Genomic DNA, 23,167 nt, shown 5'->3' with positions numbered 1-23,167 from the left:
AAAGTACCATAAAGCCACTACACACTCTCTATTCAGCATTATAAATACATAAACGTAACAAATCAGTTACATGCTCACACTCCTGAGTTGCACAAATACAATTTGGATCCAAAAGGATCTGCTTTAGCAACACCTTTAGGGTTTAAAATGTGTTTAAATCACTATAGACTGTCACAAACAAAATAAAAATAAAATAAAGCACGAAAAACCTGCTTTCTGGCACTACAAACACACGACAAAGAGTACTACAGAAGTGTACACAAAGGCACAAGTCTCTGAACAAAAACCGTAAGGAAACCGTACAAATGACTAAGGTACAGAATAAAGTCATCCTTACACAGAGCACGCTCTTTAAATCACCACAGAGGTATTATTTAAATACTAGACTGGTAAAAAGTACTATAAAGTAAATGTTCTACACTCCACACTGACTGCCACAAACAAACATACTGTATATTTTACTACAGGGATGATGGTGTCATGTTAAAGCAGCAGACAATGCCACATTGTGAGCAAAGGTGAACTGAGGTGACTTTAAAAGTAGTTACTGATCACATGCAGGATTAGCAAAGAAATGGCATGTCAATTCAACATAAAATTAAGTTTTACAAAGTCACAATTTCCTGCCATTGAACACAAGTCCCTGTAAAAAATAAAAGACTACAGCGCGCCTTGCAGTTTGTTGTGAGCTCAACTTTAACTGCCATAAACGCATTACAAATACCCGACATGAAAACTATGGGGGGGTTAAAGGATACCCTAAAGTTTCGCTAAATTCACTACTCATCACAGTAAATGCACTAAAATTAAAAAAAATAATAAAAGGAAAGTTTAGTGGATGTCCTCCGTAAACCTGGAGTTAAAGTTCCACAGCATGGAGGTGGAGAGAGGTAGAGAGACACGGGGTTAACACGGAGAGGGGGGAGAGAGAGCGAGCGAGCGAGAGAGAGAGAGAGAAAATCCCTAGCAACCATTATCTAACCCGCTCGACCCTGAGACAGAGAGGAGAAAAAACTCATCAACTCATCTCCAAGCGAGTCAAACACACCAACTAAACCCCATCCATCAATCATTGACCCGGATAACTGATAAGAAAGTCTCTTTGACACAGTAAAACTACATTATTACATTTAACAGCTCCGGCCAGCATCCTCCGCCGTGTACCAACACGGAAAAAAACACGACGACGAGGCCAACGACTAAATTAGCCGCTAAAAAGTTAGCGAAGTCGACGGTTTTAGATTGAACGCGTTTTCAAACGCAACAATAAGTAATGATTAAACATTTAAAACTCAAGTTAAAGCGGCGAATGATGTCGAAAGAGTGAAAAGAGAGACTAAGTGGGGGGAAGGAGGAGGAGGTGGATGCAACAGGCGTCACGTCGATGCTGCTGCTGGTTGCGCGTAACCGGAGACGGTGGAAAAGTCTCCGAAACACGGCGAAAAGTCGCCGAACAGCAACAAAACATGAGAAACACTTAGCAACCCGGCGGTACTGAACGCCTCGCTGTCGTGTTAGTGCACTTTACAAATGAACAGGGGTCGGTTTCTTGCTAAATATGTCTGGGCAAGGTCACAGTAGCGGGACAAGTTAGCAAGAGTTAGCTAGAAAGCGACCGGAAGCGGAGCGAATCTTCCTTCAATCTAAAACTGACTCTAAAACTACCATTTTTAACATCAAAATATTTAAGATCTAATTTATGTCAGCAATTATTTTGGTCTCTATATATTTAAGTCGACGTCTACATACAGATATGTACTTATTTACCATTCAAAGTAAACAAAAAACCCTTTTCATCGTGACTCTGAAACAATTAAGATGAACATTTTGGATAACTCTATTACATTTAAATGTTTATGACTGCACACTGTTCCTCTTAAATAAACCAATTAAATAAATCGCCATTTTACAACAGACTTGTAATGATTATGATGGGAAAACCATCACAAAAGCAAACATTTCACAAAGAAACAAACTTCTAGTATCAAACAGCATCACCTACTATCTTCATATAAAATTTAAATCATCCGAAGAAAAGTGATGCACCGATAAAGTCACTCAAGCCAGCGTTAGCTACGTGCCCACATCAACATGCAAATCACCTTCAGCAGATACAGCACTAAGTAACATAAACCTGAGTTTAGGCCTACACTCCATCCTGCCGATTTTCTTTTCTCGACGTTCATCAACAGGTGGTTTTACTTTGAAAACACACAAAGGAAGCAACCCTTTTAGTTGCTGTTAACTTGATGTCGGTGGCGTCTGGTAGCTTTACACATGGCCACTAGCAGCGAGGCTCCGACCAAAGTGCACCCGAGATATGGATGCTTGACTCCGGCGGCGAGCAGACTTTGAACCCCCCCTTACCACACTCTCCCCGGGGCAAAACCACCACATAACAGCCCCTTACGTGCACACGGGTGATAAAGTTGCACCAAAAGTCGAAAAAAACAGTTGTTTGTGATAATTAGCTGAAGTATTGTGAATGAGGAAGCGACCTGGAGTTGAATTCCACCGCTTGGATGCGCATCAAACTAGGAAGCAGCACGGAGAGGAGAGAAAAACTATTATCCCTCCGTTGCCGTCTTCACATCTCAGCTTAAACTTTACTTTAACAGCAGCAACAAATCCAGACTTCACCCCACAACCGAACAACAGCTCAAACATCGATTAAACCGAGCACACAGAGTCAGAAAAGCACCAAAATATAACGATGGAGAAGGTAAAAAAGCAGACTTACGCTTGACTTTGTTGGGGTTGGGCTGCTTGCGCCGAGACATCGTGGCGAGGATGATGATGGTGGTGGTGGTGGTAGTGGGGGCGACGACGACGATGATGATGAGGAACGGCGGTGATGGTGGATGATAAAGGGGATGAAGAAAAAAAGAAGGGAGAGAGAGAGGCTGCAAAGTTGCTCCGGAGAGGAGAGGAATCAAAATGGCGTTTCCGAAGGGATGTGCAAACTTGGACAAACTTTACTCCGGCTTCTCCTCCTCCTCCTCCCCTCCCTCCTCCACCTCCTCCTCCTCTTCTGCTTCTCTTCCTCTCTCCTCTCCTGGAGGAAAAAAAAAAACACTCGAAGAAAGGAGTCGTCCAGGAAAGTGTAGGTTTTTAAGTTATTTTCTTATAATTCCTCCCCGGACTCCCAGCTGTGTCCTCGCTCTCTCAGGGTGTCTCGCTGTCTCTCTCCCTCTAAACCTGATAAGTAAAGCTCATCACGTGTTGTCTCTCCAGTCTCCAAGGGGACGTGGCCACCAAGCATCTCTCGCTTTACGCACACACGACACGTTACTGGATTACTTCTTCTTCCCCCAAGTAACGAGCCGTTAACACATCGGCATGACCGTGATGGAGGAAGAAATGATCCCAATTAGTTGATTATCTTTAAAAAAACAAAAACAAAAAACAAGTACATTTCCACTAAAGCAGCACTGTGAGTTTTAGTAACCTTTCACCATTTTGTGCAACAGATCTCTGTATTAACGCTTCGAGTTTACGTTTGCTAGAGTTAAACTTTAACTTCTGACATATTTAGCCATACATTCAGGTTATCGCGTGGAAAATCCCCTTAAAAGTTGATTTATCCTCAACTTTAACTCCTCTCCATCACTGTTCTCCACAAAAAGTTAGTAGCGTTTTCTTTCAGCTGTTTCCATTTTAATAAAACCACGCTACAAACGTTTGCATTATCAAAGACGAAGAGTTTAAGGTACTCAAAGATAAGACACCATCCGCGCTGTTTGGCTTCCCTGCTCGCAGCCACACTGTAGAGGCAGCTGCCTTAACTATCGCGAGGTTTGAGGAGAAGAAGCGTGGACAGAGTGAGATGTCGCGGGCTTTGGAGTGAAGTGAGGATGCCAACCGTCAGCGTTGGAGGGTGGAAGGCACTGCTACTGTTTCTAGAGAGGTGTTGGGAAAGGACCGTACTGCTGAAGTTAGCAATCGACTGTTGTCCCAGATAAGGAGGCAAGGAGTGCTTTTTTAAATTTATTAGAATGATAGTAATGACAAAAAGAAAACAAAAAATCGTGACCTTCAAAAACCAAAACGGGCTAATCCCAAGTTACACATGTCAGCACTAAAGAAATTCGTTTTACTAAAAATAATGTGGTTCCTAAATTTTTTTTTTTTCTTAAATGTAAAAGGAAATCAGTTCTATATGCGACGTGTTTCAGTGCACATCTACCTGCACAACAAGTAAACCACGTTTCAGTCACATGTTCTTTTAAAAAAGTTAAGGAAGTCTTTTGGTTGTTAGATTACAACCAAATGACCCCCTTTTCTTTAGGACAAACGTCCTGACAGGTTATATATGTCCTTGTTATGCATGATAATCTTAAAAAGTAAACTGAAGTAAACCTTTATTTATACATATACTGAAATGGATATATATTTAACTATAAATGATCCAAAAGTAATTCAGTTCCTTCTTAACATCTTAAAAGTAAGCAATTTCCTCCTAAAATCCTACTGAAACCGTAAAAGTTAAGCCAAAAGTAATTCCATATGAATGTATGCACTTCAATAGAAAAATAAAATTAAGTTAATTTAAATCTTAAACCACAGAGAAAAGTAAAAAGTAAAGTTAGGGGTTACTTCAAGGCCTTTCAGACTGTTTTTGATCAGCAGCTTTCCACTATTTACAGGCAGTCAGCAGTGATGAGGATGTGGGATGTGCTTTTGAACGTGTGTGTTAAGGTATAAATAACTCCAGTAGCAGCAGCAGCAGCAGCAGCTCTGCCTCGTGTTTTCTGCTCTCAGGTTGGACTTCAACTCTGGGCAGTGAAGCTGGAAACTAAATTTAAACTGCTTGGACTTTCATTGTTAAATTTAGTGTGAGTGGCTCGTCTGCTTGCTCGCTGCATGTCGTGTTCCTCTCCCACATTCCTGCCAGCCCTCCATCTCCAGATACAGACCCCTCCTCCCATCCTCCTCCTCCCCTCCTCCCATCATCCACTGCTGGAGAGAGGAGCACACAGGCATCTCTCCTCCCATCACACCCCTCCTCCCCTGCAGGCGGCTGCAGCAGAGCAGGAAGAGCCTCTCTGTCTGTCTCGGTCTGGTTAGGCCTGTTGCTGATGAAGGAGAGGGAGGGAGGAGGGGCTGATGGGAGGACTGGGTGTTACCAGGACTTTGGTTAGTAGCTGAATGGCTGAAAAAGTGCATTTACTTTTGTTTAGGGAGGCTCTTTCCCTCTTGCAGCCAGCTTTTAGAGTTAAAGGATTAGCTTTACACTCAGGGAAATATCCCCATGTGCTTTCTTTGCAACAGTGAGATGAGAAATAAATATCAAAGTCATGGTTGTGTGTACAGTACAATACAGAGCTGGATTCAGGATGTGGTTAGCTTAGCATAAAGACTGGAAGCAGGAGAGACAGCCAGCCTGAGTACACCTAACAACACCTCTAAAGTTCACTGTTGAATATGTTGAATGTCATGCTCGGAGCTAAATGCTAATGCTGACAGAGACGATGTTAGCATGCGCATCTTAACTTAGCATGTTAGCAAAATCTGCTAATTAGCATTAAACTAAAAGTGAAAAGTAGGTGTGAGACTGATGGGATGTCATCAGCAGGTATAAAGCAATCTGTTGCAAAAACTGATGGTGTTACATGAAAAGTTAGAGGATCATCAAAGTGTTTAAAAATACATCCTGAGGGGAGCATGGTTGTGTGGTTCAAATTTCAGGACAATTCTTCCCCTTGTTGTTGTTTCCTACATGACCTCATGGTGGCACTCAAGGGAAATCTAGAGGCTTACGACAGTTTCATCCTCAGGAAATTACGACGGTTTGCACAAAATTTCTTGACAGTGAATCCAATGGCCTCGTCGTTGAGGTGTTTCAGCCTGTAAACTTAGAGCTGTAGGCCTACTGCTAACCTGGATAGAATCCACCATTTGTGGTTTCAGAGTAGGGGAAAATGCTTCATCTGTGCAACGTTGAACAACGGCTGGTGAGCAAAGCTTTTTTAATTTGGTCTGGACAGACACAAGGGTACCAAACCTGACAACCTCAATGTGACAACAAGATTTCAGGAAGCTGCATGCAGTCACTGCAGTGGGTAGAAGTCACATTCCTGTGTGTTAACGGATTAAACAAGATACAACATGTTTATTAAAGAAGTGCTGGTGGGTATATTTGTGTACTTGCTTGCTGTTTCCCCCTACTTCCCCTTGCTAAGCTACACTAATCATGTCCTGACTTCAACTCAGTACATAACACACAGACACTTAATTGAAGTAAAAGATACAGATAAAGTATTTCTTTCTCCACTGCTGGACTTATTAGCTTTTGTCTGTCATCTCTAAGAGAGCTGCAGGGTTTAAACATCCTGATGTGATGAGAAGAATCTGATAGAGAAACAGATGATCTGTGTGCACTGTTGACATATGAAATACAGGTGGTGAAGCTCAGCTGAAAGAGACTGCAGGAGCCTTCATTTCATTACACATGCACATGCGTGTGCACACACACACACAGTCATCACTTCTGGGGACATTACACAGACTTCCATTCATTTCCCGGAGGCTTAACTACCGCCTAACCATGACAATAAATATTACTTGCCTAATCCTAACCCTTAGCTTAACCAAACCCTAACCTTAAAGCAAGTCTCCACCCTAATATTCAATGATTTACGCTGTGGGAACTCACATTTTGTCCTTATAAGTAAAGCAGGTCCTCACAATGCAACTGAGTAAATGGATTTTTGTCCCCACAACTACAGGAATATGCATCTACACACGCACAGACACACACACACACACACACACACACACACACACAGCCAGAAAAGCAGATAACGGCATTACATCACTAATCCAATCATTGCTTTTCACCTCAACTGCTCAACTGGCCACTTTTCAATTCAGACTAATCTATTCAGATACAAAGAGCCCATCCCCAACACACACACACACACACACACTTATACACACATGCACATCACTCACATTGTTCAGATCATTCATCTGCATTAACACGAGTGACTTGCTGAAACTGTTTAAGGCTGTCTGACTAAAAGTGTTGTCTCTGCACTCAGTGATTAATTATGTTCCTTGTTATTATGATTATGATGATGATGATTATTATTATCACATCCCATTATATTTTTAATTTATCATTCATGTTTTTAACCATGCTAGCATGGCTCTTGGGATGGTACAGTCCTGTCTATGAGAAATTACTTTTGTATATAACTAATTTGCAACACCAAATACATTTATGAAGGAAAAGTAACTCTGACTATTCCCACATTTTTGATTAACATAATGAGGACATGTTATTAAATACATGGCAGGAGTGGCCAAAGAACATATCAGTAAAACATTCGCAGACAACCTGTTTGACTTGTTTTATGGAACATTTAACTAAAAAAGTGAAAACCTTACATGTTTTTGTGCCTTTAAGTAACATGAAAACACAATCTTTTCCTGTTGTATATAAATGTAATTTCTAGGAGACAGGTGACTGTTGAATGGGTCACCATAAAAGTTGGTTCCGACATTCGTGGTCCCCTCACGATGAATCCTACTCACTTTCCCTCTAGCGCCACCGTGAGGTCAAAAAAATCAAGAAAAACCTGCAAAATTAAGGCTACTCTCTTCAGTGTTAGCTGTACTTTGTGTTAGTGCTAATTAGCAAATGAAATACTGATGTAAACCAGGCTTGCTAAACTAAGACGTGAACCTGGTAAACTTTATCTGCAGAACATCAGCATTGCTATTGTGAGCCTGGGAGTCACTGCCTTCATTGCTAAACAATCACCATTGCCACTGAATATCTATCTGATATGACTGTTAATGGATGAGATAATATTTGAAAGTTTTATTTATGTTACGTTTATGAATGAAATGCGCTGTTATCTTGAATAAAATTATTTTTCTGGCTTTGAACATCCAGGGGCATGTGCTCATTTTCATCTTTGCAGATTTTAAAATATCACCTCAGCTTTAAACAAATGAGTTACGAATGGAGCTTATGTTATTTCACTCAGTTTTAAATCAACTGATGCACAAAGGGAAAATAAATTACAGGAAAAAAAAAAAACTTTACTTCTCTTTTTGCATCCTGGCCTAAGAACCAGAGACGCAGAAGAGAGAGTGTGATGTTATTTATTGGACTGTAACCATGGAGCTGTTGCTGAGGAACGAACCGTCGCCAACAAAAGGGTGGATTCATCCATTCATCCAGTGGAGAGCAGGAGGAGGAGGAGGAGGAGGAGGAGAGGCATCCCCAAACTCTGCAGACCAGAGCCTCCACAAGCCTCAGAAAGGAGATCTGAGCTGGAGATTTTCCCAGCACCGAGCAACTACGAGTTGACACAGTTGTTGTTGATGAAACTTTACACACTCCTTCTCTTCTTCCTCGCCGTCCTCCTCCTCCTCCTCCTCCTCCTCCTTCATTGGAGCGTTGTCTGGACAGGCAGGCAGGCAGTCACATGAAGCCAACACCTGTCGGCAGTGTGGGGGGATGACAAGCACATGTTGCTGTCTCGCTGTTTCCCAACCAGCTTCAAAAACACATGTGTGTGTGTTCTTCTCTTCTCCACGTTCACTTCAGCACTATGTCTTTCCCAGCAGCGTGAAACATGTCAAAAAAAAACTGCAGCTCCGACACGTGCTCTAAAGTCGGCGCTGCAGCAGGAGAGGGGTGAGGATGGATGGTAGTGTGGGGGAGAAGAGAAGGAGCAAGGGAGGGAGGGAGGGAGAAAGGGAGGAGGGGGTGAAAAACCGGTTTCCAATAGTGACGGATGATTTGTAGGTAACAGTTGTTTGCCTTGCAGCCTGAGGCCTGCCCCGCTCAGCCAGAGAGAGACGCTTGAGCATGCAGCCCGAGTGCAGCACACACTGAAAAGCAGATGACAATCAAAGTAAAAGTTAAGTCCACAGTTGGTTTGTTTCTACAACTGTTTTCCACTTTAACACTCGCAGACTGCAAAAGTAAAAAGCTAAAATCCATAACTTTTTTTTTTTTTGTTGGGGTAATGGAGATGTTTTCTGTCCTCTGTAGGGTGGAGACACATTGCAAAGGACATTGCACAAGAACAATGACTGACAGTTAGAAAGGAAGCAGGAAGTGATGCTTTGTCTGCCATATTTGTAGTTTCAAACATTAAGATTAATGCAAGTTGTGTGTAGTCCTGCATGTTAAGTTATTATTTTGGATTGCTTTTTTACAGGCACTTTATTATTCAATGCCAAGTCAGATGTTTTAGACTGAATGTTATTTGCAAGCCGTCATATAAGTGCTGTTGTTTGATTTTGTGAAATTTTGTATGTTCAATTTGGAAACTGGTGAATATGGAAACTCTTAATGATGTGAAAGCAACCGTCGGTCCAAAAAGCCAATGAAAAAGCCAAGTGAAGCTCTCATCGGCTCAAGTTCAGATTATCATGTAATATCCAAATCAGATCAGATTTGCAGATAAATTTTAAACTATGATCTTGACATAATAATTAAAAGGGGTATGATAAGTGGTTAACTGTATGATTATTATGATTATTGTCATATGGTTTATTCATATTAAAGTAAGTAAAATATGATTAAAAATAGCATATGATGGAAAATAAAGCTCTCTGATTAATGATAATAACAAATAGGCACTTTTTAAAAAATGTTTTTGATTTTATGCATCCAGAGTTTGAGGCAGGCTGAGACAAGTTTCATGTGTGTATCAGCAAAGTCCCGACCATAAAGGCTAAAGTAAGAGCTGTGTGTTTAGCTTAAGTGACATCTGACAGCTTGTCCTGTACTCATAGCAGGTGTGGCTCAGTTAACATCCTCTACCTACCAACATTTGTAGTTTTCACAGGTCAGTGGAATTTCAGGCTGTGAGTGCATTATGTTGCTATGACAACAGTCAGCCATCTGCGCCATAACTGAATATTTAACAGTGCTTTTAATGTAAAAGTATATAAACGATTCACCTGTTTCGATATGTTTAAAAACGTACTTAATGTAAATGTCGCTTCAGTTTTCTGTAAGGAAACATGAATATAAAGATGTGAAGAACAGAAATAAAGGTTGCAGCTCATCCTCAGGGTTCACCAGAGGGACACTAAGAGGGCCGTCATGTGCTTTGTGTTGCAGTTAAACTGACTTACTGTTGTCCTTACCAGGCTGCATTTCAAACACTGCCTTGATGTGAGTGTGTGTGTGTCAGCCTGATGTGGTATCTGGACAGACCAGTTTTGTGATGCTGATAAATTAGATGCAGCTATGGTGCAGACTCACCACTTGCCGTCGGGGATGGGATGGGAATGTTGATACCTACAAGTGCCTGCAACACCTACAACACACACACACACACACACACACTGCATTAATTTGTTCTTTTGTTTAGCACCTTTTAAACTTTCCTCATTTCATATTCTTTGATTTCTTTTTCAGCAAGGTTAACCTGACAGCCAAGAGACACTTCAGACTACACACATACACAAGGATTACAGGATTTGATAAATAATACTCAAGGAAAACTAGAAAAATATTGTTGATGTTAATTGTATTTTAAATATTAGAACAGATTTTCTTTTTATTTAGTTTTATCTCTTGTAACTGCTGACAGTCCTCTTTGGGTTCTATTGCAACACAATTTTACCATTTTACCAGATCTTTATTTTATTTTCTATTTTACGGCACCAACATTGTTAGGACCAATAATGTACAGGAAACAACAAATGACATTAACAGGCTAAAAAAATAAATAATATTCACCTTTTATTTTTTTTATTATATTCAATCCACTTAGCTGAGTTTTCTAAAAACATTCTGTCTCTTCCAGGAAGCAAAAGAATAATTTGCAGAGACTTTAAATAATTTCAGGCACAGTGTGCTCAAAATGTAAATCCTGACGACAAACAGTTTATTAATGTAATAAAATCTTTGAAACAGCCTGACTGCTGCGCAGGTCTGCGGGTTTAGAGCCTGCAAGTCAGTCACAGAAAGAGACTGCTGGCTCCATCTAGTGGTGACTTTGTTTCACTGCAGCACGCATCCCCACCTGTGGTTATTATGTAACACACACACACACACAGTACAAAGGTCAGTGTTTGTCCGAAGGTCAACTCTGTCTGCAGTTCTGCGTGTTTATTTCACAACTGGAAGTAATGAAGTACACTTACTGTAGTTACCACATTTAACAAATACATCAAAATACAAGTAACTCTGTAGGTTATATTTACTCAAGTACTTAAATATAGTATTGCGGTACTTGTACTCCACTTAAGTACTTCTCCACTGCAACCTTAGAGGGTACTTTTTATTCCACTTCATTTATTTAATAACTTTGGTTATTTTGCAGATTCAGATTAATGACACAAAAAAAGAATATCAGTGTAAGCCAATCAGAGGCAGTATAGGGTTCAGGTTCATTCCTTCACCATCCTAGGAAAACAAAAATGGCAGAGCTGAGAGGTACTCCTCAGGTGTGATTGTCACACACTTCCCTGCCACACCCACGTGCAAATGCACACACACACACCATCCAGGTGACCTAGACCCAATGGTCTAAGATGGTCCGACTGATGATGAAACTGAGCTGTTACTGAGCAACACTGACATTAAAGATTAACTAGAGCTGCTTTACTGTCACTCACCACTTAACAAGTGAGCTTCTGGCAAGTTAAGAAAATTACTCAAAGTGATTCACTGTAGGTATGTTGGTGGTCTGAACAAAAGTGATATTTTTATTTCCTAACTTAACTCTGTTTAGTGTGTGACCATCTGTCCACGCTTGCATGTGGAAGGCATTTATTTTTAGTAGTAGTAAAATGCCATTTCGCTTTGTATGAAATCGCTCTGTGAACTGATCTCTCATCTCTCACAGTTACGTCACCAGCACCAACATGGCCGTCACATTAGTACACAAAGTATTACAGGAGGGCAAAATCACTACGTCTGAGGGTCAGAGGCCTCCTGTGCTTACATGAACTGTGTTCCCTTTAAGTCTGTAAGAGAACACATTTAGCTAATTTTAGTTCTGAAGCTCTTTAGTTGTAACTAAACAGATTTATTCTCGCCATTTAGACATCATTTCAGTACCAACATTTTGACCAGAACTCATTTTAATTCAATCTGTTAAAGCTAAGACGCCCGTAAAGAGCCGATATGTGTGAGCACCAGAGAGAGACTTAATCAGCTTTTCAGTCCCGTTCATTATAATTAACTCTTAACTCTACACAGTATTTTGCATCCTTCACACCTTTCCCACTTTTCCAACTCTTTGTACTCCATCAGCTTCTTCATACAAATTCAACCCAGTTATGCAGTTCCAATCCCAGCCATTAGTAAAGCACTGCAATTCAACTCTCATTTTACACTATATTTCACGTTTAGTTGCTTATAAAATGCAAAATAAATGCATATATACATTTATAGGCTAAACTGATCAAGTGGCTTCTCTCACATTACGGTAGATAGGGTTGCCTGTTTCATGCTTAGACGTTGCTGTTAGTTTCTCTCACAAGATCTGGCAACACTGATACCGGTAACATTAGCACATGTAAGCTCCAGACATGACACACTTGCATGCACTTATAGTGTAAGCTTTTATTAGCTGTACAGAAGGCCATGAAAACAGGTACATTTATAACATAGACACCCTATATATTTATAGTGTCATTTGAGAGTTGATACAGTTCAGTTTTGTACATAACAATTCATTCTTGACTAAATAAACACATTAGATTTACTGTAACCTCCTTCATGTTACATTGGCTACATAATCTTCAGACAGGAATGGTATGTTCATCTTATCCAAGTGGTGAGTTTTTTTTCCTGGTTTTGTTCATATTCTGATTCATGATGTGTCTAAGGACCAAAGCAAGCTGATGTTTTGTCCCCTCGTTTTACATTCTCCACGTTTTTGATAACTTGTGCGGGTACATCGCTGACTACACAAACACAAAAAAAGCAGCAGGACACACAGCAGATCAGTAATCACATTTTTAAATTTAAGTCATAATATTTAGAAAAATAGCTTTTAATATTTAGTAATTTTGATTCTTTATCGTGATTAAACAAGTGAGAACTGTCTGACTGCATTAACCATAAAACTGCAGATAATTAATCATAGACTTGATTGTAATTTTATGATATTTTTGTTCTGTATTCACAGGAATATTCTGCTTAGAATGAAAAATATCCTGACCCTCAGGTGCAGCTCTAAAAACCTTTACCAATGAAAGCACAACAGGTAAATGAGCTGGTTGATAGCATTAGCACAGATATCAGTTGGAATACAGGATCCTTATCAAGATGTTAATTTATGTTACAGGCTGATGCTTCAAAATCAGATTTTCCTAACTCAAATATCTTAAAAGTGTTCACACCAGACTTTATTATTGTATGCTTTAGTTATTCCTGCGTGCCTCAAGTCAAGGAGACAAACCTACAAACAGCAGATGAGACCACAAACCTGGACCAGGTGCTGGCATACCACAGTGCATGCAGGGGGTTCTGAAACCAGGACATGATGTTTAGTTGTGCAAACATCAGCAGTTTAATAGAAGTTATATTAATGGGAAACGAGTGTCCATTTTGTCACTCAATCAGGTCTGAAATTCCTGGAGTTCAAACTGATGAAGACTCAGTCCAGTCAGTCTGCTGTGAACCAGTTTAGAGTCTGAGTTCTGATGCCAGCAGTTCACACAGTGGAGGGTTTCATCAGAGCCTGATCCCCAAACAGCTGCTTGAAGTGAACCACATGCTCCTCGCAGTGCTCTCCTGGTTAAAATAAATTAACAGTTAGCCACAAAGAGATGAATGGTGAATGTGCTTTTAAAAGGGCAACTTGTAAAATGTGTCCAGAATTCAAAGTTAGCTCCAAAAGTAGGGCAGCATATCACTGGTGTAACTGCTAACTGCTGCTCACTATTCGTATGGTTTGGTGTAGTTACCTTTGGCTGTAGCTATAGCTATCGTTTACTCAGTTAGCTGTTACATTTACCTTTATACAGTCTTTAAAAATGATTTATCTCTTGGTATTAAAAATGTCCTGCAACTTTACCGAATTTCTAGTAGCTATCCATTTGATCATTTGCTAATATAATCATGACAAAATAAACAAATTGATTCTAATCAATCTCAGCTGCTGCCTCAAAAATGCATTTTCTTTTAAAGTTCAGTTTACCCAAAACATACATGTTTATATATGAATAGTTCAGCTAGATATTCAGGATAGATTTGGTCTTATTAGACCAGGCCTAAAGATATCAATCTTTCAGGAATCAATTTCTAATTACTTAGTATAAGCAAAATACCTGTTAACACATCAGAAAACAGACTGCATTTAATTTCTATCCAGCTGAGCAGTGAGACCAGACAGTGCCAGTGAGTTTGACTTTGGATGACATGTCAGCTATTTTCCTTGCTGGTTTGAGTGTTTTCTCTCACCGGGGTTGAAGCTGGGGCTTCCTCTGAGCCGCTGGTTTCTCTGCTGGAATGACCTGAACACGGTGTAGAACAACATCTGGTCTCCGGTCTGCTGCGCTGCATCCAGAAACTTCCTGGCTGACACATTATCATGTCCGCCTGTTCCCAGTGAAACCAGTTGAAGGTTAGTTTATAAGTTCACCTTATAGGTTCCGATTTTTTCCCAAAGTCTATCCTAATTGTTTATTTATGTTGAAGAGACTTCTGATGCTGAAATATTATGTTCATGGAGGAACAGTTTCATGTTAACTTCTGAAGACCAGCTGAAGCTGATATGATGCTACAGCCTTAGACATCACTGAGGTTTTCGGCCCTGACGCTCATGACCTCCAGCTGTGGCAGTAAGACACACACTTGTTTCTGTCCTCTCCTGAAGGGATCACTTCAGTCAAGACGATTAAAACCACCAAAAACTCTTTCAACATACACATGGGAACACATCAACAGTGATCTATAATTAGTTTCAGTAAGAATAAAAATTCTGATGCAGTTAAAAGATGTCTGCTTTAATCAGTTCCGTCCTGAGATTGTATCCTGGTAAATGTACATACCAACACTGCGAATGAATCTGAGCGCGCCCAGAACCTGCTGCTTGGACAGCAGAACCTCGACGATTTCATCGTTGGCAGTGGAGAGACGCTGAAAACACACAAAATAAACTTATAAAGTAACCCTAAAACTCTAAAATAAGCCTAATGCTTAATGTAAATAATGTGTGTCATTATTTAAAGCCTGTGTGTGTGTGTGTGTGTGTGCTTTTGCTACCTTTAACATATCCAGGGACAGCTGGTGTGCAGGAGGATACGTACTCTCCAGGGAGAGAAGCAAACAGGCCTGGACCCGAATAAACACAATGAAAAAGATTAAGTTGACCCAAACGGACCTTATGGTAACAATATTTATGTTTAGATTTGGTTTGAAGGGGTGATTTCAGCTGAACAAAGAAACAATGAACACCATAATTTGATCACAATAGTATGTTCAACTCCATGAGCACAAATAGTTCTAAATGAGTTAAATACTGTGAAATTATTAGGTTATAAATGCTTACAAATGCTATTTTTTTGGGTTTCAATATTCGTCTTCCCTTGATTACAAACAAACATATCATTCACAAATAAAAGTTAGAGGTGAACAAAAAAGGTTAAGACTTTTCTAAGAAGGATTATGTATTACACTAGTGAAGGGCCAGCTGATTTACGTTGGCTGTCGGCTAGTTTCAGTACAAACAGACACATAACTTGTTTAAATCTCAGTTTATGTGTGAACTCACCAGCGGTTTGGAGTCGCTGAGGACGTGATACTGCAGGAACTGGTGCAGCATGTAGAAGAGGTTGTGTTGAACTAATGTCTTAATCACCAACTCATACAGGTAGTGCTTGAAGACACAAAAAAATCCAGTAAAACTGTGAGAATTTGAACAGGTGGGAATGTGAAGTTTGTGAGAAGAGAAGATTTTTCAGTGTCGGCAGTGAGGTATCACTCTGTTCGGCTTTACCTGCACGGTGATCTGGAACTGGTTCAGAGAGCGGATGTACTCCATCAGCACTGCAATGATGAATTTATGGCAGACACCCTGCGGAGCAACAAAGAGCAGCCAATGTCTCATTTCCATTTCTTTTAACCCTTCTTATTATTCATGTTTTTTTAATTAAGAAATACACAATTCTCTAAAGAACAGATTTATTCAAACTATCATCTGGATTTTACGTTCCCAAATGTCACAAATTTTCTTTTTTTCTCCTCTATTTTTTTAAATTTAAGAAGTTATATTATTGTTTTTCTCGTCCACATTAAAACGTGAGGGTGCCCACCCTGGTTCTCAAAAAGCTACATTTTCAGAAGTGAAAAAGCAAAAGAGAAAGTGCAGCAGTGTATCTTCAGGTGTAGCATTTCCAAAGAGATTTTAGTAAATAAAATACAATTAAACAATATAATTAAATAAACCAATTAAACAGAAATTTTGTTCCAGTCTTTCAGCTTTGTAAGTCCAGTTTCTATTAGTGTGTGTGTTCGTTTGTGTTTACGTACCTTCCTCTCTGTGAAAGATGACAGGACGTGTGTGTACATGTCTGATTGGTCAACGACTGCCTGAGTTCTGACTGGACGCTTCTGGGCCGCGCTGCCTCGACTCGGGCCAGACTCCATCGCCTACAAACACAAACATTTCAATACAAAAACCTTAGACACACAGATACATGTGTGGAGGTGAGTGTACTGAGTCCAGGTTTGAGGTGTTCAGAGAGGACATCACTCACCACAGTGTAGCTCTGCTCTGCCTCCAGGTATTCTTTATACACCTGGTTGAGTTTGTCAAAGACGGTTGCCACGACAGGAAGACTTCCCTTCTCCCCGCCCTCCAGAACTGAGAACAAGACGGACTATTTAGCTTAATTTCGCTTTAGTTTTACTGAAGGGACACCACTGTTTGTTCGTACTTCTTTATTGGTGCTATAAACCCTACATTTTTCACCTTTAGGCTGTTTTCAGGTCAGATTTCCTTAACTTTGCAGCCCTGAATTTTCAGGAATCCACCTTTCTGTTAGAGACTCCATCAGATCATCTGAAGCAGACTTTCTAAGCGTTTACATTATGCAACACCTTTAAGTTGTTGCACTGTTGTATTGATCCACACGCTATCAATCACATATGCCATCTGTCAATTTAATTACATTAAAATGTTCTTAAACTCCAACTCATCTTAGTGGTTTGATTTAAAGTTAAGATAAGTAGACAGGACAAGACAACACGTCTGCAGTGTCTGGATGAATACAGACAGGGGTAGACACATACAGAAGTGAAAGCAAGACAGACGGACGTACTCTGTGAGCAGACAGACAGGATGACCATCTTGCAGTCTTTCCGGCGTAACAGGAAGTCCATCAGTTTGCCTTTGTCTTGCAGCAGGTTGACAGTTGGAGGCAACTTCACCTGCAAGTACCACAGGTAACCTGACCGACAGAGGGAGACTCTTTAATATGAATGTAAGGACATAATAATAACAGCAACAATCAGAATGTACAGATCTTGATGAAGTTTGTGTGTTTAAAAATTTTAGTGTGTTTTTCGCACCTTCACTGGCACTGATGATGATGTCGGGTTGGAAGACACTCCAGGAGGAAGAGTCTGGAGTGCTGGTTAAAGATCAGTGTGAGAAATGTTTAAAAACTGCTAAACAAATACTTTGTGGTTAACACTGTAAAACTTGTCCCAGAGGTGAAAGGATACAGAGCTGACATGGAACTGGAGGCTGAGAGGGAACAACTGCTGGGCCTGAAAAATCAATAAACACTCGGTAAAGAATGAACATGATCACTGTAAATAAAATAACCTGACCGTGTGTGTGCGTGTACCTGACAGCGGTATTCTGTAGGGGTGTATGGACCTGCCAGGTAGGACCGGTTGGTGTGTGTTTAGAGTGCCATCTGGCTCCTTTAGCTTGATGTCATATATTAGAGAGGTCTGGCCCACACAAACACACACAGTATAAATAACACAAGTGGTGGATGATCAGATCAGATTCTTTTACCTTAAGTATCAAAAGTAAACTTTCTTGTTAGTTAAAACTCCATCCAGCTGATGGAGGTTTTACCTACTAACATATAATGTTACTTTATAGTTAAAGCCATGTAATCTGTAATGTGAAATATTAATCTGTAGACTAACTCCAGCTGTTAAATAAATGTAGTGAAGAAAAATATTTCCTCCTGAAATGTAGCGAAGTAGAACTACTGGAGAAAGAAGGAACATATGGAAAAACTAAAGTACAAGTACCTTGAAATAATACACAGTGACAGAACATGAATATGAACAGGACGTATATGAAAAGAGAAGATCAAACCTGGGAGCTCTGGTGATGAACCACCACCAGGTTGTCCACGATGTTCAGAGCAAACTTCCCCGTTGTGTTCAGCTTCAACACGTGACTCTTCTTACACACACCCTCCCTGAGCGCGTGTCCACACACACACACACACACACACACACACACACACACACACACAGTTGTTGATGCTTCACCTTTACTACAATTCAGTTAAGATGCTTCTGAGCTGCTTTAGTTGCACATTTTTATTTTATAGTCTTTTCATGAACTAAACTAAAAGAATCATTTTTGATTTGTGTTACTGTTGTTGTTATCAATAACTACAACAACAGTCTCCTGGTTGTGGCTTCATTTTCTAATTGTGAAAGAAGTCATACTGCCGTGTACACAGCTACAGGAGTCTGAATGAAAGCTCAATGTTAAAATAAGAAGTTTTTTTTAAAGAATTTGCAGCTACAGTACTTGGGTTCCTTTGACTCATAATTACTGTTTCCTATAGTCAGATGTATGTGTGTGTGTGTGTGTGTCTACCTTGATAAGTGATACAGCACCACTTCTGCACTGGGACTGTTGGCAGTTCTTGAGTGATGCTTCAGATACATGACAAACAGCTGACCATAACTGCATGCACACAGAAGATGAGGAGAAAGACACAACAAATAAGAAAAAGCTAGAAGCTACAACAGCAGCTAACTAGTTGTGTGAAACAATGAAAAAAAAAACAACACTTTTTTTTAACACTTGCAGTCCCAAAGTCAATTATCTGAACTGTTGGTGATCTCAGTTTCTCTGCTTTAATACAAGCTGCTGTTTGAACCCAAAAATCAAAGTTTTAAAACAATAACTTTTTCAGTTTTAGCTTTGCAGAGGCGCAGCTGAGTAAGAGCTCCTCGTGTCCACATCAACATGACTTACATGGTTGCCATGGCAATGTCTCTCTCCGACAGACTAAGTTTGGCAGGTTTGGGGACGATCGGCAACTCTATCTCAAATTTGGACATCTTGGACATGGTCCCATTCTGAAAAAAAACAAAACAAAACAAACCCAAAACAAAACAAAACATGATACAATGAAACAATATAAACTGGATTACAAAAGACTTTCTTTATTATTAAATAGTAACACACATAGATTATGTTTTCCTGCAAAGTACCTGCAGAGAGCACCTGTGGCTTCTGCATAGTAAGTAATAATATGCAGGGTAAAACTACAAACCAATATAAAATATTTTCAACAGCTGTCAAGAATGCTAATATTGTTCTGGAATTAAAAACTCCCAGATGAAAATCTTCCTGGTCAGATTTTTTCCCCCTTTGTTTAGTGAAAATCATTTCATTTGTCTGATATCTAGGCTCTAACATTATAAATTTTAAAAAGACGCAATGGAAAACACAAACCCATATTAAATAAATGAAATTAAATCAGTGTTGGGAAAATCAATGTCTGCTCACCCTGAATGCGAAGGGCTGCAGGATGTTGCCCTGCACAGTGGTGGACAGCAGGATGACGGCCGTCTCTGGACAGTACTGGTACCAGTTCACATTAATGCTCTGACTCTTCAGCAGCTTCAGAGTACGCTTGTCTGGAAACACCTGAGGGCAGAAGCAAAAAACCATCTGAGATTTATCCTGAGGGTGCGCCAGAAAAATACTGTTCTAATATCTAAAGGGTCTCTCCTATTTAAATCTGTAAAGCACCTTAATTTGATAGTAAATGTCTGGTCGGACTCACTCATTACTTCACTCAGTTTTTTGAATGTCACTCATAGTTCCTGTCTGAAATCATCATCATCGTAGCAGCTGTATCGTATTGTCTGTATTAGATTTCGACCTGCTGTTGCTACATGTGTTCAGACGACATGCAACAGTCAAATAAGCTTTACTTCTCCTGTTAAATGAAATTTTGCACAAAACACATTTTTATTTTTAAAAGGTTATCAAAAAGTGTTTTTTTACAATGATTTTATTATTTGGCATTGGGTCTTTATTTGACAGTTAGACATGGGGTCAACTCGGGTATGTGCCAGTCTTACAAACTCTCTCTACATAATCTCTGGGATTGGCCTGAATGCTTCCAGCCCTCTGTGGTTGCCATGGCAATCAATGCTCTTAAACATTTAGACATTTAGGTAGTCCCAAAACCCGCCCACACAAAAACCAGGAAGGATGCTTTTCAACATGAAGCTCAACTCTCAGCACTGACTGCTCAAGACTCGTTCACTTGCGGCAAGTAAGTATATAAGCAAATAATGACAAGAATTTTGAAAGCTTGTGTTCACTTGCATTATCGTTAAATATTAGAGGGTAACTGAATGAAGCTTGCAGGTCCAGAAATGATATTTGGGACAGCCCTAATAAAATTTCAGTGGTTCGCAACTAAAATTCAGAGACCAAAATAGCTGCCTTGCAAATGTTTTGATTACCTGGTAGAACTCTATTCCCTGGTCGGTGATGAAGACAATCTCATTCCAGTTGGTCCAACAGAAACCCAAAACATTAGCGTTTTTTGTCTGCAGGGATGAGACACAAATAGTTTCTTTACCCACCACACAAAAGAGATATTCAAAGCGTCATCATTAGGCTGATCTGACCTCTCTTGTATTCATATTCTTTATCAGCTATTAAACTTTAAGCTTTTAAACTCCCGATTTCTCCTTGTAGCTCAAAGAAGTTCTTCTGATCTGAAAATAAAAACAAACAGGGAAAAGGAGGACAAACCTTAAGGCTGAGGACAGTGTAGCATACCTTGCATTCCTGGGTGAACTCTGTGTGTGGATAGTCAGGTATGAAGTTGATGAAATCCTACAAACAACATAAATTCAATAGTTTGGGTCTGAGTTTTTCCCCAGATAACAGCACAAGATGGGGGCTGCACAGGAGCTCACATGACATAATGCATTTGTTTGCTTCATAATAAGTAAAAATACTGCTGACAGTAAGATTTGTTTTATAAAAAACAAAACAAAACAAAACAAAAATAAGTCCAGTATCAGGACTTGCAATCATACTTTGATTACTTTTTTAAAGCTTTTGAGGCACCAACTGAGCTGAGAAACATCTGGTAAGCTTGTTCTGTACGCATGTTCAGTTGGTGATATTTAGCCAGGAATAATTGGTGTCTTGTTTTGCACAGCCAAACTCACCACAGATTTTGAAGTTCTTTGAACTGCCAAGATCTTATTTCCAATGGAGAACTTGATGCACTTCACTTCACCTTTATCTTCCATTCTGTGGAGGAAAAACACACAATACATGATCAGTTTACTTTACTATAGTTATTACATTTAACCAATGTAGATTGGGCAAAACATGAAGGGGTAAAAATACGAAAATACACAGGAAGCACTAAATCCCTTTAGATATTTCTGCACAGGGTGAGTTACCTGAAGGCGACGTTGCTCTTGTCATCCGGGCCTTTGACCACCACCCCTGTAGCTCCACCTGAACGCACAGCAAACACCTGCAAACAGAAAACAGGACATAAAGGGAATGAGAAAACCAAATGTAGCCCTGCTATAATGGTCGGCAAGTCATTGGTAATAATTAAATAATTAATTGATGAAAAACCCTTAAGAACGTAAGACTAAGAGTAAAATGTGGTTTTATCCAACCAAAGAATAAAATTGTACTGAATGTTTTTAGTTAAGAACACTAACATATATATTATTTAGTAATATCTTTTGATATTTCTTAACCTTTAAATAATATTTTAAATGCATGACTTTACTTGTAATGGAGCCATTTGAAACATTTCTACAAAAGACTTTTTTCAATTTTATATATTATTATCAGTAGTTCTACTTATCATACTGCAAGAGGGATATATATTTCATGTTTTATTTTGAAAGCGAATATGTTTTAACTAAAATTTCATGCATCTAAAACTACAAAGAAAGTAACTGGCAGTAAATGCTTGGTGTTGGTAACTCTGTCTCTGATCAAACACCGTGTAGTTTAAATTATGATGTTAATAGTTAATTTTATAATTTTTAAGTCAAAGTTCTAGTACAGCTGTTTGTTTTTGACCTCTACTGACTTCTCTGTCGTTTAAAATAATAATACAATGTATGCAGATAATAAACTGAAACTCATGTGACTGAGACTGCTGTTGACGTGCCTGATGACCAGATGTTCTTTAAAATAAGAAACTATCAGTTAGCTAGCTGACCTATCCAGGTTAGCCACATCACTGCTAACTAACTGGCTCACCTGCTTGTTAGCCTCGTCGAAGAAGACGTTGTTGACGCTGGAGGCATGTTCAAACTGTACCGGGTTCTCGCAAAGCTCCAGGTAATATTCCTCACTCATCCTAAACACTCAACTCTGTCACTTTATGGTTGTTTTAGCCTCAGTTCAGTGTCCTGACAGCAGCAACAGACCAGGAAGAATTCAGTTTAACTGGCAGCCATTACACTTCCGGTTTTAGTCTTTTAGTCTCACAATAAAAGTACAATATATATATTTCTAAATCAGTTCAGAAGTGGCGGTGTGAACTTTCAGTAACTAACTATAAATGTTTTAATTTCCTTAATATACTTTTAATGCATTATGTCAAACTTTTTTAATTGCTTGTATCGAAAATGTGCGATACAAAGGGGAAAACCACTTGTTTTTAATGTTAATGTTAATGTTTTTAATTTTTAAATTCGTTGTGAATTGCACAGTTTTGGTTGTCATTACTGATCTAAAACGAAAGCACTTTCGCAATATTTTGCCATTCGTTGTCATATTTTGAACAAAATTTAGCTCCGTTCATATTTGTGGGGAATGCTCTTATTCTGAAGGAGATTGGTCGGAAGTCGTCTTGTTTTTGCTGACGGGAGTCATGTGACAGCCTGATGATTAAGTACAGCAGAGATAAACAAGCCATGCAGTGAATCAAGAAATGAATATGAACATCTTACAGT

General features: G+C 39.5%; 2 protein-coding genes and 1 long non-coding RNA gene across 6 annotated transcripts in view; all 3 read right to left on the bottom strand.

Moving 5' to 3' along the window:
* Window positions 1-3,768, bottom strand: part of rreb1a (ras responsive element binding protein 1a) — a 59,598-nt gene extending 55,830 nt beyond the window's left edge. For all 4 annotated transcript variants that reach the window (XM_046372175.1, XM_046372176.1, XM_046372173.1 and 1 more), the window contains exon 1: window positions 2,741-3,768. Coding sequence is in view for 2 of the 4 variants with exons in the window: in XM_046372173.1 (XP_046228129.1) it covers window positions 2,741-2,780 (40 nt within the window). In the remaining 2 variants the exon portion in view is untranslated. The remainder of the gene's footprint in view (window positions 1-2,740) is intronic.
* A 4,136-nt stretch (window positions 3,769-7,904) lies between these two features.
* Window positions 7,905-10,458, bottom strand: LOC124049692. The gene is made up of 2 exons (XR_006841446.1): window positions 10,238-10,458; window positions 7,905-8,850 (listed from the first exon to the last, which is right to left on the bottom strand). It is a non-coding gene; the product is annotated as an uncharacterized LOC124049692 (long non-coding RNA).
* Window positions 10,459-12,532: 2,074 nt separating this feature from the next.
* rmc1 (regulator of MON1-CCZ1) lies at window positions 12,533-22,693 on the bottom strand. The gene is made up of 21 exons (XM_046371797.1): window positions 22,470-22,693; window positions 21,644-21,720; window positions 21,404-21,488; window positions 21,006-21,062; window positions 20,684-20,770; window positions 19,713-19,853; window positions 19,176-19,279; window positions 18,792-18,881; window positions 18,276-18,381; window positions 17,788-17,896; window positions 17,663-17,707; window positions 17,507-17,560; window positions 17,257-17,385; window positions 16,693-16,799; window positions 16,466-16,585; window positions 15,933-16,010; window positions 15,708-15,812; window positions 15,200-15,268; window positions 14,986-15,073; window positions 14,396-14,533; window positions 12,533-13,726 (listed from the first exon to the last, which is right to left on the bottom strand). The coding sequence occupies exons 1-21, from the start codon at window positions 22,566-22,568 to the stop codon at window positions 13,647-13,649; spliced, it is 1,968 nt and encodes a 655-aa protein (XP_046227753.1). The 5' UTR covers window positions 22,569-22,693; the 3' UTR covers window positions 12,533-13,646.
* Between the last annotated feature and the right edge of the window lie 474 nt (window positions 22,694-23,167).

This window comes from Scatophagus argus, chromosome 18, assembly GCF_020382885.2.
Source record: "Scatophagus argus isolate fScaArg1 chromosome 18, fScaArg1.pri, whole genome shotgun sequence".
In the NCBI taxonomy this organism is placed as follows: domain Eukaryota; kingdom Metazoa; phylum Chordata; class Actinopteri; family Scatophagidae; genus Scatophagus; species Scatophagus argus.
The sequence above is the reverse complement of the archived record's forward strand: the minus strand, read 5'-3'. Positions and strand labels throughout refer to the sequence as shown.

Bases quoted from the DNA above. Each gene is read 5' to 3' on its own strand.
- rmc1 (XM_046371797.1), bottom strand. From the start codon at position 22,568: ATGAGTGAGGAATATTACCTGGAGCTTTGCGAGAACCCGGTACAGTTT. The intron at 17,897-18,275 runs GTTTGATCTTCT...TGTGTGGGCCAG, and splicing joins TTCATCACCAGAGCTCCCAG to ACCTCTCTAATATATGACAT. The intron at 15,813-15,932 runs GTAAAGCCGAAC...TGTGTCTTCAAG, and splicing joins AGTTCCAGATCACCGTGCAG to CACTACCTGTATGAGTTGGT.